This window comes from Stegodyphus dumicola, chromosome 2 (assembly GCF_044657685.1).
Source record: "Stegodyphus dumicola isolate Sdum_Otavi_A_Nest chromosome 2, ASM4465768v1".
In the NCBI taxonomy this organism is placed as follows: domain Eukaryota; kingdom Metazoa; phylum Arthropoda; class Arachnida; order Araneae; family Eresidae; genus Stegodyphus; species Stegodyphus dumicola.
This window is the reverse complement of record NC_140769.1, coordinates 48,421,005-48,440,171: the sequence shown is the minus strand read 5'-3', so window position 1 is coordinate 48,440,171 and position 19,167 is coordinate 48,421,005. Positions and strand designations below refer to the sequence as shown.

Sequence of the window (19,167 nt, the reverse complement as noted above, 5' to 3'; positions counted from 1 at the left end):
AAAGCGCTTGTAAATACCTCTTCGATTCTGAGAATAAACAACAGAGCATCCAGAATTATGCCCCGTCTGAGAAAAATGATCGTGCGGCTGCTTCATTAGACAAGTCATGGCTAATGTTTCCTCGGACGTAATACTTTACTGCTGTTAAATGATTCTAATCATTAAAGCAGGCAAGCTAATTCATTGAAAAAGTCAAGTTTTAATCAGCTAACACCAACTAGTTTTGTTCGCAATAATTTGAAATTTTTTACTGGTAATTGTGTACCGTCAACACGAAGAAAATAGAATATTTTAGCTTTATTGTCAGTTAACAGTAAAAGTGAGCGAAGAAGTTAGGATTATGTGAAAGGCAAATTTGTCAATGGGAATCCTTTATCACCATAGCAATATTTGCCCCGTGTCACAGATCTCTGCTAAGGTAGAGTCTAGTTGCTTAGCAGAGTCACTCATCTCTCTGCTAGGCAACTTAGTTGATGCAATATAACTTGGCACATTAGCATCACATCTAATCAAAGGCAACTAATGGCTGTATGATTCTATTTGCTACCTCCTGCCTTATACTATTAGCCAGATCTTGCTTCAAGCGACATTCCTTCTGTTTAAAACCTGAGAAAATCCTTCTGAGGGTGCATGTGATGATGGTACTATGAATGCTGGTGATGAGTGGCTTTTGAAGCATTATGATGAATTCCTTCCTATAGTTATTAACTCCTGTTATAGGACTTGCTATAAGAAATGATAAAAGTTAATAAAATTTATTTGACTCACTTAACGTTACTCTTTTTATTCCTTTTTGAAAATTTCTCATCGTGAACTCTTATAATGTTTCATTGAAGTGTGAAAGAACTCTTATAATTTTTGTGGAATAAGAAAATATGATTTTCTCAGTTTCCTTACTGGTATTCTTTACGTCATAATTTTTATGCTAGTTGTCATTTACTAAAACTCGCGAATTCTTTCATTAAAATACTGATGGAATACAAATTTCATTAAAATACTGATGGAATACAAATTTCATTAAAATACTGATGGAATACAAATTTCATTAAAATACTGATGGAATACAAATTTCATTAAAATACTGATGGAATACAAATTTCATTAAAATACTGATGGAATACAAAATTCATTAAAATACTGATGGAATACAAATTTCATTAAAATACTGATGGAATACAAATTTCATTAAAATACTGATGGAATACAAATTTCATTAAAATACTGATGGAATACAAATTTCATTAAAATACTGATGGAATACAAATTTCATTAAAATACTGATGGAATACAAATTTCATTAAAATACTGATGGAATACAAATTTCATTAAAATACTGATGGAATACAAATTTCATTAAATACTGATGGAATACAAATTTCATTAAAATACTGATGGAATACAAATTTCATTAAAATACTGATGGAATACAAATTTCATTAAAATACTGATGGAATACAAATTTCATTAAAATACTGATGGAATACAAATTTCATTAAAATACTGATGGAATACAAATTTCATTAAAATACTGATGGAATACAAATTTCATTAAAATACTGATGGAATACAAATTTCATTAAAATACTGATGGAATACAAAATTTAGGTTTTTATTATTTTAAATTAGTCATTTATTTATTCAGATTCCATTAGCAATCGAAGTATATTGCTTTGCATTATGCAGTTCACCACTTTTAATGCAAAATTGTACAGTTTCGTTTTAAATTTATGATCTCTAACGGGAAACACAAAGTACCATTTAAATTCTGCCTTTATTAAGGAGATAATTGTAACTCCTACTTAACTATTTACATGGTATTTCTACAAATAATTCGATTACTGTTAAATTTCTAAGCCTGATACGTAAGATTTCAGGAAATATATTTAAACAGTTAAATGCGTTCTTTCGAAAATGCAGTTACTTACATAAACAAAGAGTTTAGAAATTGCACTAAATTAGGGGATTGAGTCTGGTCTTTTTTTCATAAATACTGAAGCCTAATGGTTTTTCTGTTATGTAGTTTTACTGATGAAGACTATCAAAAACAGCATTGTTACAATATCGAAATACTACAGCGCAGACTCCTTCTAGAGATGGCTTCCATCCATGGTATAAACCAAAATTTGGTATCGTTATAAAATTGCCATCTGTTTTATGAACTGAATATGCTCTTCATTTACAAGTCCTGGTTTTAAAGGAACAAATGCAGACTTTCGGATTGGCAGGCAGTTTATGCTTCTAAATGAGGAGCAATAAGCATTCTTACCGTATAGCCCGATGCAGAAAATAGCCAACTATATACATCTTTAGCATTAGACCGTAACTTTGATCGAAGATCCAGAGCCCGAATTTAATAAATTATTTAAAGAAGATTATTTCAGATTGCGAAAGTTTTGTTTATGCGACAATTTATCTGGTTTTATATATATATATATATATATAGTATATGAAATTTAAATTTTTTGTACTGACCGTGTGCAGCAAATTTCGAGAGTCCGAAAGTTACTTCACATTTTTCTTATCTCTCCCTTAAGATACTTTCGAATAAAAATTAGTACTGTAATTCTGTTAAAATTTTATGATTTTTCTTACCCTATTTTTCACGCGAAGAAAAGTACTGCTAAATGAGGATTTCAAGAATCGGATGAAAAGATTATATTCCTTCCAGATTAAATTTTGAATGCTTTATTTTATTCACATCTTAAAGAATAAATATAGGTCTACGACCAGTGTTTAAACAGCTATCTAGTAGTTCAGACAACCTTTATCTGTATTTATTTTATTCGGTTTCGAACACTTCATTTCATTTTCAGAAAAAGTAATTTAAGTTTAAATTTTTATATAAATCATTTTTTTAATATTTAATGCCTATGTAAGTTAAGTTTCAAATTTTGTTTCTTCACCCCAGCTTGGGCAGTAGTTACTCCGACACATATATAAAACTGCGAATTATCCAAACTGAGGTGCTTCACATTGCTTCCACTTTCATCAGAAATTCGTTGCTGCAAAGAGACTTAAAAGTCCTCCTGATTAGTCAGCACTTAGAAATGTCAACTAAAGGTTTATTGCTGAGGCAATTAACGGCTAATTTTTAAATTACTCATCTGTAGCCAATTATGCAGTACTAAATGACGCTAAATTTAATCGACCATTTACTGCACACCTATGAGGCGATTGTAACTGTGTTTCCTAATTTTCAGAAATTAGGATTTTGTGTAGAATTCGTTGTATATTTTGATTCTTCATGAATATACTGGTATTGTACATATTTGATTGTACTTCTTGATTTCGCTTGTCACTATATGTGGTGGTTTATACGGCGTTTACCCTTCTGTTCCTTTAGTTTCATGTTAACATATTTGAAATATTACCCCTAGAACTACATCTCAAAGTTATTACTGCATCGGGAAAAAGGTCTTTCCTCTTCTTCCATCTCCTCTTCTTCGGCGCATTCGCTTCATCGAACTTCAAGGTCATGCTTTTTTTAGGCTATTTTGTATTGCGCGAAAGATTGACATAGGCTCGCACACCTGTAATAATATCTGTATCGTATGCTTTGTTTCTTAACTAAAACTAAAAAGCTTTTACAGTTTCTTTTAAAAATAAAGAACTTAATATATATATATGAAAGATTTCAGATTTTAAACTTCGTCCAAATCAGCGTGTATTTAACATTTTGTCTGTTACCCTTATTTATTAAATATCACTTTCTTCGAACTTAAACCATAAAATATAGCTCAAGAGCAATATCGCAAAATAATTTTGAGCATATTTTTACAATTTCCTATACATAGTCTCGCACGCTGACAATATTTTTTTTTTCTGTACAGCGTTGCCATTGCTCGCTTTGAAATCTTTGAGTTTGTTAATCAAAAATTAGTTAAAGTTTTACAAAATATAATAAAACAAATTCCATATTTCAAATTTAGACTTCCACATGCCCATATTCGCAGTATGATTACATCATTCAAAATTCGAGGGCTCTATGTACCGTTGTTTTATCATAATGCGAGAAATATACATACATTTATGCGCATTTTTCATTATTTGATTTCTTCAAATATAATGCAGTTGTGAGTCGACGCAAAATCGCAAAACGAAAACAATAGTCCTTCAGAAACAAAGCGCCTTTGGACTAATAAAAATAATTTTACGAGTAAGTTTCAATAACTCTTTGTTACTTCTTCTTAGAGAGACGTTATGCGAGAGGTCCTCGAATTACAGGAAACCTGATTCGTATGCTTTCCTACACAGTAAAACGATTCTAAGTTTATGAATAAGGTAATTTTAGGTGAGACAATACTCAAAAAGTATATTTATTATATATTATGTCTAAAATCAGATAACTGGTCTTAGACAGAAATGAAGAATTAAATAGCTCCGAAATTGTCTTTTCATAATCAGATTTAAAAAAAAAAGCATGTAAGCGTTTCCATCCTTCCCCGTGCAATGACAATGTAATAAAAATATAAGCAGGTGGTTTCTTAGACCTAATTACTTTAATATAAATTCATTGAGCTGATTTTAAATGGATATATATCAGCGAATTATCATACCTAAGCTTTAGTTTCATTCTATTACATGTGCGGTTAATTTTTTAATTTGTGAGAATTTAAATTATAATTATTTTATTCCCCATTACCTACTAGTACAAGATTATTCTGTATTTTAATGTGCGGTACTCTAATATTATGAACTTTCTTAAATATTTTGCAGACTTTCTTTAAATTTCATCGATTTCTTTAGTGGGGTTTAAACAATAGATCTCGAACAGTGACTGAATTATTTTCCTAACTTTATGTGGTAGTGTGACTGAGACTTCTAAACACTGATAAATACTAGTAATGAAAATCAGGTTCGAAACGCTGAATCTGGCTTTAAACTACTATATTGTGCTAAACTTATATCAGTTTAAGTTTGTGCACTAAACTAGTTAGAAAATGTCTACATACAGAGAAGCTTTTGTCAGTAACTATAAAGCCTCCGTCTTTCAACAGTATTTCACATAAAGATGATGGCTTGCAATAAAAAGAGTAGTACCTGCTATGGTAATGAGAATTTAAATATTTTATAACTGTTCGACACAATTTTGGGCAACTGTGTGTGGGACATAGACACTTGTTGCAAAATGAAATTTTTTACGGTTGCACTGATACCAGGCATAGTCCATTTAAATGTATAGAAACAGAATACCGCTTTGACATTCAGTGGGAAAACAACGAGTTAATTTCCGAATTTATTAATTATAAAGTAAAACGAATTAAATATGTAAAATATTTTTGTTTATATTACAGCAAATAGTTAACCTGACCCAAATAATATTTCTAACCAAATTGTTTAAAATTCAGGTCTGTCATTTTCGATGATCCTGCCCTTCCATTTAAAATACGATGGCTCATTTTTTACACACACGCTTGGATCTCCAACCATTAAGGTAATGAGCATTCTTACGTGGAATTTTCATTTCACTTGTATCAGAGTATTATCTTTCATTAGAAATACGCTCTATCAGTAATATCATACCTTCTTTGTAACTATTATGATTGTTGTTGCTGATATTCATGATTGGAGCATTTAAAGACTTCTAATAAGAAAGAGCAGTGGCACAAATAAACATCCGAATGAGTGAAGAACTGGTATGGGCGCTATTATATACCATGAAATAAATCATAACAAGCCTAATACGCGGGTAAATAGCCAGCTACTTCTAGATGGATATAGGTCGGTAACATCTTATAGCCCTTTCAAGAACGCGCGCAGTTACTGTCATTCACAGACCATTTAGTTTCCAATAAACATTCATGAGTGGTACCGCCAGTTGATGGGTGTTCTATTTATTTTCTTAGAATATTCGAGAACATTGCCGTTAGCTCGGGAATGATCGGATGCATTCGGCGGTTGAAGATCGGAAAAAAAGAAGTTGATCTGCGCTATCCAAGCTCCAAGGATATCATAAGAGGCAGCGGTATACGTAAGTGTTTGCCATTTTTCAAATTTTTTTCCAGAATGTAGATATGTGAACAGATTGAATGCAAAATTGTCCTAGAAATGAAAAGAAGCATTCTAATCTGTTTAACGCATGCACTTCAAAAAATGAGTCTTACAACTCATTTACTATTATTATCATAATTTAAGCAATCATTTGTTATCAAAAGGGAAGTACTATTTGTATAATTTTTCCATCATTTTAATACTCCAAAAGTCATCTAATTGTTGAAATCTAGTAAATGGCAAAATAATGAAACGGTTAAAAGAAATATTCTTTTATTTAATTCCAACAAAAATTTAATAATCTCTTGTAGAGTTAAAATTTACATATCTGTGGTGTTGAAGTTTAACAATCTATCTTAACAAAGTACCTATAAGTAATCAATCAATTTACACATGCCCAATATTTGCTGGCCTGAAAAACGATGGGTACATTGCGTTTTAAAAAATTAATAAAATACTTCACTTACTCATAAACATGTCAAAAGGACTTCATAGAACAAATTGTTAGTTTAATTTTACTTTATTGAATGAATTATTGATATGCAATCTGGGGTAGATATTCAACTTGCTAGCATACAAAAATACAAGAACACTGGAAATAGAAGAACATGAATACGGAAGAACGATAATACGGCGCTGCTTGTTGAAGATAGAACATGAATTTCAAATCTATTCACATCGTGCACTTTGCTTACTGGAAATATTTTTACGTCAATGACACATATTGCCAGATGGAGCTTTACACACGTTCAGATATTTCTTTTACACACATTCTTCTGTTCATTACAAATTGCATTAGCATGATTCTTCAATATGGATTAATTTTCCACCCAATCATTTTCAGCTAATTCGTACAATTTTTAGGCAGCTCCTTTTTCATCCAAAAGAACGACGGCACTCCTTGAGTGAGATATGCAAGGGCCTCAGCCCCGCATATTCGTGCGAACCGGAAGTCATTCAAGAGAGAGAGAGGGAAAAACCCGTTTGACGGGACGTTCTGGAAGAGCATTGCTTTCCTTCATGTCTCAAAAGTATTGAGTGAATTCATTTCCAAACTTTTTAAAGAGTTCAGCGTATTTGTTTTTTGACAAACTGTCAAATGCAGCCTTGTCAAAGCATGAAAATTAATATTCTTATTAACAGTCAATAGTTTCAGAAATGATCCTAACTTATGTGTAATAACTTGGACATACGTATTTGTGCTGTTTACTGATAAGCTGTAATCCTTTTTTTTTTTTTTTTTTTTTTCAAATTTAATATTGCTTATTAATTCCTTAAAATCTTTCAGTTACTCATCACCATTTTTGTAGCTTGTACCTTTTCGTTTTGTTCCAGTGAACGTTTTTATTATGCATGCCCAGAATTTGACCAGTGCTGCCATCTTATTCAGCGAGTAATATAGTGAACGTAAATTCACATGATCGAGTGCAATTTCAGATTCCTGGGATCATTATTTATGCTTCTAATTTCGACGGGTACTTCTAAAACTGCAAACCAAATTTTAAACTTTTCTACTTTTCTCGATAGAACGGAAAACCCTATTAACGTTATTCTATATCTTATATTATTATCTTTTGCAAATTCATACATAGCTTCTAAGTTAATTGATATCTTTTTATAGTTTCTTTTTCATTTTCGATAAATTAAATTTAAAATGCATTATTATTATTTTTATTATAGATGAATGTGGTACAAGTCCATGTATGAGTATGCCGTGTAAAAATGGTGCCATCTGTGAACCAGTTGGTGATAACGAATACACTTGCTCCTGTAGACCTGGTTTCACAGGTTTGTAATATTAAGTTAAATATAGTGCATGTTATGTATTTCTTAATGAATGACAAAAGAAGCAATATGCTAAACCTTTATTTCTGCACAATACGTAGTTAATATGTTTTAAACGGATTGAATTGGATTATTTAATTATGGCAAAGCACACGAGGACTATCTGCCTAAAGGGAGGGATGTCTTCGTGAGGACTTTCTAACGAAAACTGGCTCGTATACACGTTACACACGGGGAAAACAACGAAAACGACCATGCAGCCAGCCCGTTCGCGAGATTCGAACCTCGGAACGAACTACCAATATTCAGCGTCTTTACTGTTCGGCCGCTGGTGGGCGTGTTAAACTGAAAATAGTTACCTAACGTTACATTATTATGCGGCAAAAGTTGATATGCTCCCTTTTTTATAAACTTATGCAAGCGTTTTGAATCAATTTGTAATTATTCATATCTGAATTATTTATTTTCGCTTGTTGCATGGCAGCTAAAATTTTAACCGAATGATACTATTTGAAAAGTAATGATAGCTTTACTTTATCTTCTGAAACTATTAATGGACTGTATAAACTTACGTTTTTATAACGTGTTAATGTAGTCTTTTTTCTATCAGATCTAATACGATCAGATTAGGTCTCACCATTATCAGGATAAACTTATCAATTACATACATGCATTTTTTATGAAATAGCTTTCTGAAATGTGATTATTCATCTCATATCACATACGCAGTTCTCAACTGGAGAAATTTAGTTATGTTAGTTACATGTTTAAGAGAACGTGTATATGCTCTATTGTTATCATAAGCTTTATAGAATGAAAGTTTATGAAGCTTGTTTTCAAAGCTATTTAACAGCACGTTACAGTTATAAATGTTTAAGTAGTATTTTAATGGAGAGGAAAAAACCTAGGATAAAATTAGAGATGACTGTATATATGACTTATAAATAGTATATATGACTTTTCAAATATAATATAATATATATACTGTATATATGACTTTTCAAATATAAAAATATATAATATTAATACATGCGCCGCTTAGTGTGATCAGGTCTGTCCACGGCTGTTTTTATGACATTAACTAAGTAATAATATTAAATGAAAGAAAACTGTAATGTAATAGAACTGTAATGTAATTTAATATAAATACAAAAGTATTTTTTCGCAGAATTTTTATTAGGACAAAAATTTGTATAATTCCTTCATAATGGCTCTAATGCAATAGTTAATTTACGAACTGTGCATAGCATTTCTGGAAATTATTTGATCGATGCTATATCCCTAATTCATAACACTCAGAGGGCATCCCTTATTCACTGGAAGAGAACATGCAGATGTAAAATTTAAGCAGAAAAAACAACCTTAGTTGGGCGTTGATGTTTTCAGAAGAGCTTGTTTTAAGGGAATGCGGGAAAAAATTCTCAAGAAGGTTTTTGGTTCTGAAGAAAAAAGATGTGCGTCTGATCATCCTCAAAATCGATAATGTTATTTGAAATCAAAATCAAATTAAAGTTGCTTTTCTGTCTAGTATTAAAAGGTTTTACTAAAGGCGAAAACAAGCTGTTTGGCGACTTTTCGTTGTCAACATTCTCCTGACACTTTGCAATTTTTATAATCTACTTTTGACCTTATTAGGTGACTTCAATAATATTTTGATAATATTAACGAAATTGTTGATCACAATAAGCAATGTATTTTTCATGTTTTCGTATAGAAACGGACGACACTTCGGCAATTCCACAACAATATTCGAATGATAATATTGATCACATTAAGCGGCGTCTATTATAATTAAAAATGAACTTTAATAAACTACTCAAACTATTGTATAAGTTACATTCCAGTATACTAAAGCCCATGAGAATGTTAGCTGATGATTTTGCGACATAAAATTTTAAAAACAATTGCGAAATGCATTTAACGTATCGAATTTACACAGAATGTGTTGTTGTTGTTGTGACTTATACCACTTTCCTGATACTAACATCAGAACAAGAACAAGCTCGCGAAATTCATCGTGGCGAGGAATGCAAGATTGCACCTGTCGTTGCCAAGAGCCTTGAAAACCCATACAGGCGACAATACGACTTTACTCAGCTCCACCCGCAATTTCGACGGAGAGCACTCCGGGTCGGGAGGAGAAGTGTCCAAGGGTCCCCCACCCCGCGTCCTTGACCACAACCTTTCGAGAGGACTTTCGATTCGTTTCAGATTTAGAGTTCCCCTATGCCACATAGTACTATACATTTACAAAGGTCCATGTCTTCTCGGGGATTCGAACCCGGGCACTTCGTTACGACAATCAGAGTCACTAACCACTATCCCGGTTGGGCGGCAGACAGAATTTGAATGCTAAACTGAACTGTAGACCAAGCAAGGACTAAAAATGAATAGTGAAAGACATTCAAATGATACTTCAAATATAAATTTAATTTAATTTTTAATTTCTTAAAAAATATAAAAATTCCGTGCAAATTAACGATTATAAGATCAACAAAATGCACTAAATATGAAAGGGGTTTAGGGATTTTGTTTTCGTAAATCGTGCCTATTAAGCAAACTGTTTGTAACATGCTTTCAGGACATCCGTTTCTAAACATTACTTGCGTTCATCAGTAATCGAGTGATTGAAATCGCTGAACATTGGTAGTTTCGACCTAGGTTATTATTCTAATTAATTAACTCGCTGATTGAATGTTTTCGTTTTTTATTTATTTATTTATTTATTTTATATGTATGTATAACATACGTTTGAACTAGTTTTTCTTAGAAAGTCTTTTAAGAGAACGTCTCTCACCTCAGGCAGATATTTTCACACGTTAAACTGTATTTATATGAGCATACACACAGGAATAATAACCTTTACAATACGAATTTAAGCAAGTACAGTTTTAATCGATGAATCCTAGATTTTAATTCTTAAATCCCGAATTAGTTTAAGAACTTGACTTTCGCTGCTGACAAAATCAATACACCAGTCTCAATAACGACAGTTGTGGACATTTTCAGAAACATAAAATCTATAATTATTTCTAAGCAAATATCAAAATATACACTAAAAAAATATTACTGTGGAAGAACTTCCCCTTCCTAACTGGAGGCACTAAAGAAAATCGCCTTTCATTCTGTGTCACTGCATTTAATCAGTTTAGTACGCTTTAGAACAATCCGTATTTTTCTAGAATATTTTTCTTTAAGAAGTTTTCTAACAAAACCGAAAGCTTTTGAAAAATTGAATGAAGTTAACTTTGTTTACTTCTTCTCGAGGGAAAAAGTGAGTTCTTTTTTAAAATTATTTTGTTTACTTTAACCGTAATCTTTTTCGACTGTTATTTGAACTGTCTCTTTTCCTTACGATATTGTTTCCCTTTTTTATATGATAGCTATTATTATGTCTTACCGAAAGAAAGTTTTTACTGCTATTGAGAGGAGCTTTTTGTGAGAATGATATACGATTCTAATTATGTAACTAAAAAAGTGCATAATAGACGTAGTTGTAATATTAATTTATCATGAAGTGTGTTCTGATATTTTTAATGTAAACTACTTGATAACTAAGGGAAAATAAGTAACTATAATGCATCTTCAGTACTAGAATGTGCGTAATTAAGCTTCAACAACTTCGTTTTTCTGTCATCGTCCTTATCAAATTCAGTACGGGAGTTCCCACAACGCTTGAACTATGTAAAAAAGATTCTCTTTGAATGACCGTGGGGCGCTGATGCATCTCGTTTTTATCTCATCACCTATACTAAAACTTGCTTAAGAAGTTTACTCATATACCTGCTGAAATAATCCATAGATCCCTCCAGCGTTGACTTTTGAATATTAAATGAAGATTGTTCTTACTTATTGCTAAAACAAACAAATAACTCTTCGTTCACTTCTCTTTGGGCGTGCTCACAGGTGAAGCGCTTTTGACCTGAAATTAGGTAAGATTGAATTACCCATAAAGGCGATGAGTTATCTCCCCTTTCCGCTGAAACGCAAGCTGTTTTTCTCGTTCCCTCTGAAAGGCAAACACATTCTAAGATACTAATTAACAATGATTTATTATATTATTATTTGAATTCTAAATAATAATATAATGATGTAGAAAGGTGAAAACAAAGTAAAATATATTATAAATTATACAAAGAACAAATGAAACTCGTAATAGAGTACGTAAATTATTCAAAAACGAATGAAAATGTTAATATAGAGGTAGAGAAATATCCCTACCTCCATAAGTTATGTAAATCAGTTTATATATCTGTTTTATCAGTTTATATATCTGTTTTAGATATATGTCAAATTCACTGACTTGCTTATTCGCCAGATCTCAACCACACCGTAGTGTACAGGAGGAGACGAACTACATCTCTCACGTTTTTGCCGAAAAATAAATGAGACTTAATTCATGCTTCGGATATGAAAATCCTTATGAGGTGTAATTCACAATAATAGTAAATAGCTATTAATATAGCTAATAATATAATAAATAGCTAATAATAGTAATTCACAATAATAGCTATTTACTATTATTGCGAATTGACTGAAATGCTTGAATTTGTTTTTTATATTTAATTAAGATGAGGTGCCGGACGATTAGGATTCTCGTTGAAAAGATAACGCATGCATAAATAGTTAGGTGTATTTGTTTACAAACGTTTTGGATTTATGGAACAGAGATGCATGATGACACTTCAAAACAGAAGTGAGTGAACATTTGGTAGCATCTAATAATAAACAAGAGAGTCATTAATGTTACCAACCAAAATGAGTTACAAGTTAGGTTAGGTTATTTGAATGTCGCAAAGACACGAAAGCTATATTTCTAAGAGGAGCGATGCCTTCTTAGAGGGCTTTCTCAGGGTAATTGGCTTGTATCCACGATACACATGAAAAAAGCCATGAGATGCAACCAAGCAGCCAGACCATTTGTCTGGTTCAAGCCCAAAGCAGGCTGAACTACCAGTATTCAGCTTTTTTTTTTTTTTTTTTTTTTACCACCCGATCAATGGAGAGAGCAAAAGGATTAGTTACAAGTAATTCCGAATGGATTCCAAAATTCCAAAGATTGATCAACAGTAATTTCTTATATTACTACTTTTGTAAAGTTTAAAGTGATCTCTTAAATTGACTTTTTTCTCGGTTTAAAGTCACTTACGACAATCAAATTTCGGAATAAATGATTTTCTATGTATTTGAAAGAATTACTCTACAAAAACTGAACCTGAGCAGACGGTAAAGAATTACAATTGAAATATTTAGACACAAAACCAGCAAGAAAATTTTGGTACATGAAATATGGTTTTACATGTTATACTCACTTCTTTGGATTTAAATATGCATTGAATATTTCATTTATGTACTTTATTGCGCTATCTATGCTATCGGCTTAGATGCCACTTGATTAAAGAGTTCACTAAGAATTGCGTGGTTTATCGATGAAACATTTTGCCACTCCACCTAAATCTTGTTAGCTGGGTATCACAACTATTGATAACTATTGTAAGGGCTTTGCCGGTCCCCGTAATCGCTTCGCCGGTTGATAGTCCTATACACCAAGTCAGTACAATATTTTAGAAACTGGTAAAATAGAGATGAATATTCAGTAATTTTGATAATAAATTTGTTAAAGTTTATCCAACGTTTTCATTATTGAAGACAAGGAAATGTACGGCTAGCGAAATTCATAGATATCGAGAGAGAAAGGGTCAAGTTTAAAGTGGATTTAGCTTGGCATTCTGTTTCTGATTTGGTACTGAAGGTAAACTTTGTGCCTGCATATCACAGAATGCTTCACTATTTGGAAATAAATACAAGAAAAGGCATGCAATTTCATTTTAAATATTACAAGAAATTACAAGAAAAGGCATGCAATTTCATTTTAAATATTACAAGAAATTACAAGAAAAGGCATGCAATTTTATTTTAAATATTTTATTAGAAATATGATTAGAAGCTTTTGAAAATAGATAAAATAATAAATTAAAATCACTTCCCTTTTTGATTTCATGTGATCATGGTTTCGTCTTCAATATAACTGAACTGGAATAATCTGTCGTACTTAGGTCTTTTTTCATTAAGACGCACACTTTGTTTTATCAGCAAATATTTTTGAAAAACAAAATAAAAGTATAATATTTAGAACAAGCTATATAGACAGCAATTTTGTTGCAGTAGTAAAAGCAGTAGGTTAAAGAATAGAGCATCAATTTTTTGTATAAGCATTTGTTTGAAATTATACATATAAATTTAATCAAATGTTCAATACTATTAGAACAAGAGGTATGCATTAGAAAATATTTTCTGCATTTTTGTCTAGAAATCTTATTCTTTTATTTTATTTCTAAATTTAAAGGCCATCTTATTCCCTTAAATTTTCTTTTAATATCATTCTTTTTATTATTCTTACTGTTTCTATTTTCTCGTTTTTTATAATCTATTCGTTTTTTATAAAAATTACTGGGTTTTTCTGCACGCGCTCTTATGACATATGCGGGGTATCTAGCTATAATATTTTACTTTAGAATAGGCACTTTAAGGCCATTTCGGCCCCTCTCCCAAAAATAAACATGCTTCATATTTATGGTAATGATTATTACGGAACACAATTGATTTTTGATGTTTTCTTCTTGACAAAAACCAATAAGTTTCTAGAGAGGCTTTGGAGCAAAAATATGACGGACGGTAACTATTCACCATCTGGAAAGAGGCCGACTTAGTCTGTTTATAAATGGGGCAGTATTTAAGGAGTTGTTGCATCCTCTTTACATGCTCTTACGATGTGCATATATAAACTCCTGAAGTCTCGTTGGCATATCCAGCTGGCAAATGTTTCAAATTCCAGCGAAGATACAATTGAATTCTCACGTTTCCTGTATTAGATATACTATAAGATCTGTCTCTTCTATTCCACATAAACTAAACTAGATCCTGCAATTAACCTGGCGTATTCTCGCACAGGCGTGAATAAAATACCAGCACACAAGAAGAGCGAAAACAACACTTTATTAATTCCAACTAATAACAGAAAGGCACGATCTTCGTGCTTTACAATAACGCCGTCAACTTGCGGTGAAACGTAAACGTAGAATATAAATCAATTCAAATTCTAATTAGAATAATGCTCGATTAGCACACTAAAGTATGGCTAACTTAAGATTGACTCAACAAAACCTAACAGGCGGGACAATTATCCGCAATGACCATGTAACAGCGAGATATAGCAACGAAACGTGCGCTAGCTAGAGGAAACACACTCTGAATAAAGTCAGAGATTCACTTGTTTAAACACTCACTTTAAATTTACATCCTGGCGAGGAAATGCGAGGGGAAATTGAGGAATTCAGGCAAGGTACCGAACTTAAAATAATTTGTTATGCAAAATAAGGGAGCCGTATGTCATTTACTGGTTTATAAACCTTCTCTTTAATAATCTGTATTATAGCGTAGATGCAATGAAATATATTCAAGAATTCTATTGTAGGGTGGTAACGAATACATTAGAAATTATCATAATTTTGATAAATTAATAAATCAGCTGGGAAAATTGATTGGCAGTAAATGCTCTTTTAATTCTGATTCTGTTTGATGATCTTTGTTTTTCCAAAGTCTGAAGACTTTTATGCATGTTCTATTTCTTAAATGTTGCTTCAACAATTACATCAAATATATTTTGTAAAGATCAAAACGTCAATGTAATTTTACCACTTTAAGTATCATATGAATATTTAGTATTTTGTTCAGTAAATTTAATTAGTATTCTGAAATAGGTATGTTGATGCACTGGTTTTGTGATTACAGGTCAAACATGTGAAACTGTAGAAGATGCTTGTTTAAATAATCCCTGTTCGGAGGGCTCAACTTGTGTACACCATCATGAGCATGGTTTTATATGCAAATGTCCACCTGAACGTTCTGGAAAACTATGTGAAAAGCGTAAGTATTACACATAAATACTAACATGAAATAAGTTAAGAGTTTCGAATTTCAGTAATTCTTCAGTGATTCCGTGAAATTCACGACATAATATTAATAAGACAAGTTTTTAATCTGTGAAAGTAGTAACATTACCTTAAAGATATAAGCAATCCAGCTGTCCGTGATATTAAAACTATATGTAAAATAAAATAAAGCAAGTGTATGTCACACTCACAAGAAACGTTCCAGATAATGTGTTACATAAGTTTCTATCTAGGAATTGTGTGAAGATTTACATTGGTGCATGCAGTAGATGATCAGTTTGTAATACGTAATGTAAAGCCTTTGTTCTGTTTCATTCAGAGCTTTTACATAATATTTAAGGTACACTTATACATTGATATCAGAAAGGAAAGATATTTTGTATAGAAATGTGCCAATTACACGTTATTCACTATAATTGTGAAGATTGTTTTAAAAAATTAATTATTTTAATACTTAATTATTGTGAATTAAAATGATCGTAGAACATTCATTTGATTTCCGATCTATGTATACTGAAATAAAGTTGCACAAAAGCAGATAGACATATTTTTTTTCATATTTAAAAGAACTATAAATTATTTTTATCAGTCTTTCTGTTTTTATCAAATTCGAAGATAAAAATATAATAGAATTAATGCTTTTTAATTTTAGAACATACTTTTTTAGACAAATTTTCCATGTCATGAGTAAATAATAGAAAGAAAACATTCCTTTTTTTTTTTTTTACTCTAGTATGCGCAAACTACTGAACACCTGAAAAAATTTCTTTTTTTTTCCCCACTATCTGGATTTCTTATTGTTTGTTGTTGTGTTCATATTTCATGGAAGAATGGTTGCCAAAGCCGCAAGGATGACTTCTACCCCAATTTTGAGAGGGAGAGCACCCCGGAAGTGGTCCGAAGGCCTTCAACTCCTCTCCCCTACCTTCAAACTACACGTCAGGACTTTCGGGTGTCCATATATGTAGAAGGACTCCATGCCGCAACGTCACTACACATTTCCAAACATTCATGCCTCTTCCGAGATTCGAATCCGGCACTTCGGTATAGCAGTCATACTCACTAACCACTATCCCGGTTTGGGCAGCGTGGATTTCTTATTCTGTCAAAATACGAGTAAAAATTATTGTCTTATGAAAATATTTGTGTCATCCAATGAAAGAAATGAACGGCTAAGTTTGTAATTACGTCTTTTTTTCAATCATCCAGCACATAAGCTTCCTCGCATTGTTAGTTTGCAATGAAACGATTATCATAGCAAATGTTCCATGTATTACCCATTTCTATTTTAACTAGTAAAAACGAATCGAATAAGCCAACGTGTTAAACTCTGCTACGATGGTGATGTTACTGCTAACTTTGGAAATAATATCTAAAACTAAAGTTACAATAAATAATAACTAAAGTAGTCGGCGTATGCCTTGAAGTTGATTTGCGTCATAATATCTTAAAATAACATTAAAACAGTTCGCAGAATGCAAAATCATACAATTAGATCATCATAAGGGAGTTTTATAATGTCCTACTGATTGTATTATTGGAATCTTAAAATTCATACTTTTAAATATCTAAAATAATACCTCATCTGTTTTCCAAAATGAGAGACCTAAAACTTTGTCGCCATCTCCACCTTCAAAATAAAATAAAATAATTAAATTAAACGTTTGGATATTTTCTAGTGTTTTCAAATACTGAGGTAGTACTTTTGTGTGATAAGAGCACGTATTAACTTTGAGAAATAATGCGCCAGAACAACGTAACATTGATCAGCTGAGCGAGTCCACGCTACACACTTTTTTCTCTTCGCTTTGTCTAATATAATACGTCAGATACCTCTACAATCTCAAAATATAACTAAAATATTACACATCTTAAAGCTCTAACTAACCGATTTAAAATCGGGAAATTTGGAATGCTTATTTCGATGACTTCAATATCTCATTTTCTCCTTTATTTTATGCTCTATACATTAAATCATTTTAAATAAAATTAAAAGTCTGAAAGGTTTCACATTTTAAATTACGTCCAAAGGGGCATTTCCTTAACATTTTGAGTGTTACTTTTATTTATTAAACATCATGTTCTTCGCACTTAAAACATAAAATTCAGTTCAAGGACAATATCGCAAAATAATTTTAAATTGAGCATATCTTTAGAATTTGCGATACACAGTCTCATGAGCTGGAGGTAAACTTTTTTTTTTTTTTTTTTTCTGTACAACATTGCCATTGCTCGCTTTGAAATCCTTGAGTCTGTTAATCAAAAATTCGTTCAAGTTTTACAAAATATGAAATCGATAATAAAACAAATCCCAAATTTCAAATTTGGGCTTCCGCATGCCCATATTCGCAGTAGGATTACGTTATTCAAAATTGGATGGCTCTAGGACCGCTGTTTTATCACAGTGCGAGAAACATGCATACATTTATGCAGATTCTTCACTATTCAATTTCTTCAAATATAATACACGGCAATAATATTTAGTGGCAACAGTTTGAAAAGTTAAACGGACATTCAGAGTGATTCGGCGCATTAAACGTAATTGAAAGTAAATGAAAATGTTTTAAGCGAGCAGCATAATAATTCATAATTTTATATTCAAACAAAAGTTACGTAATTGTCCTCATTTGCTTGAAATTCTGACCAACGTTTTTCGAGAAATCATGCGCAAAGGAGGAAATTTACACTTTTAAGAAATCTTAAAAATATAATTACTTATAATTCACATCCTGTAAATGCACATTAATTTCTTTATATTGATAAAGATATATAAAAATATATTAATATGTTAAGTTTCATAACCATGCATAATTACATCATTCCAAACGTATCTAACTACCACTAATTTTATGGAAATAATAAAACGTTAGAAATCAAAATTTTCATATAATTTCAAGTTTAATTATTTTTCTAAAGCTTTTTGTCCGAAAAACAACAATTGATCATTCTATGCAGACATACTGTTTATAAAATTCATAAATATTTTTTTAATTCTAATTAAAGCAGTTCAAATATACCATGCAGGCAAACAGGAAAATCACCATGTCATGAAACCTTAATAGAAAAAATAATAATTTTAACATATTGAAATATTCCTGTTTGCATGCTTGGTTACTTTTCTAAAGTTAATAAATATATTTAGAGAAAGAAAGATGGTAATAAGTTAAATTTTTTATAACATGCGAAGCTTCATGTTTAAACAAAATTTCATACTGTAGCATATTGCGTAGATTAGAGGACTTAAATCGCTGAATTTATTGAAATATAGAAGTAAGTAACAAATTTAACCCTTTAAATGGCAAAAACTTCGATTTATCTTTTACCGTAACCGATTCTAGAGCGAATTTTTTCATGGGCTTGTTTTACAACACTGCTAGGATTCCAATTTTAATAGAAAATTCCGAAGGAAATTGTGTTAATTTTTTTTTTTTTTAATATT

At 31.4% G+C, this 19,167-nt stretch overlaps 1 protein-coding gene across 2 annotated transcripts in view; it reads left to right on the top strand.

Moving 5' to 3' along the window:
• Positions 1-19,167, top strand: part of LOC118182863 (agrin-like) — a 1,858,472-nt gene that overhangs the window by 1,717,834 nt on the left and 121,471 nt on the right. For both annotated transcript variants that reach the window (XM_085810649.1, XM_085810648.1), the window contains exons 20-22: positions 5,847-5,971; positions 7,672-7,779; positions 15,568-15,702. In XM_085810649.1, the coding sequence (XP_085666775.1) occupies positions 5,847-5,971; positions 7,672-7,779; positions 15,568-15,702 (368 nt within the window). The remainder of the gene's footprint in view (positions 1-5,846; positions 5,972-7,671; positions 7,780-15,567; positions 15,703-19,167) is intronic.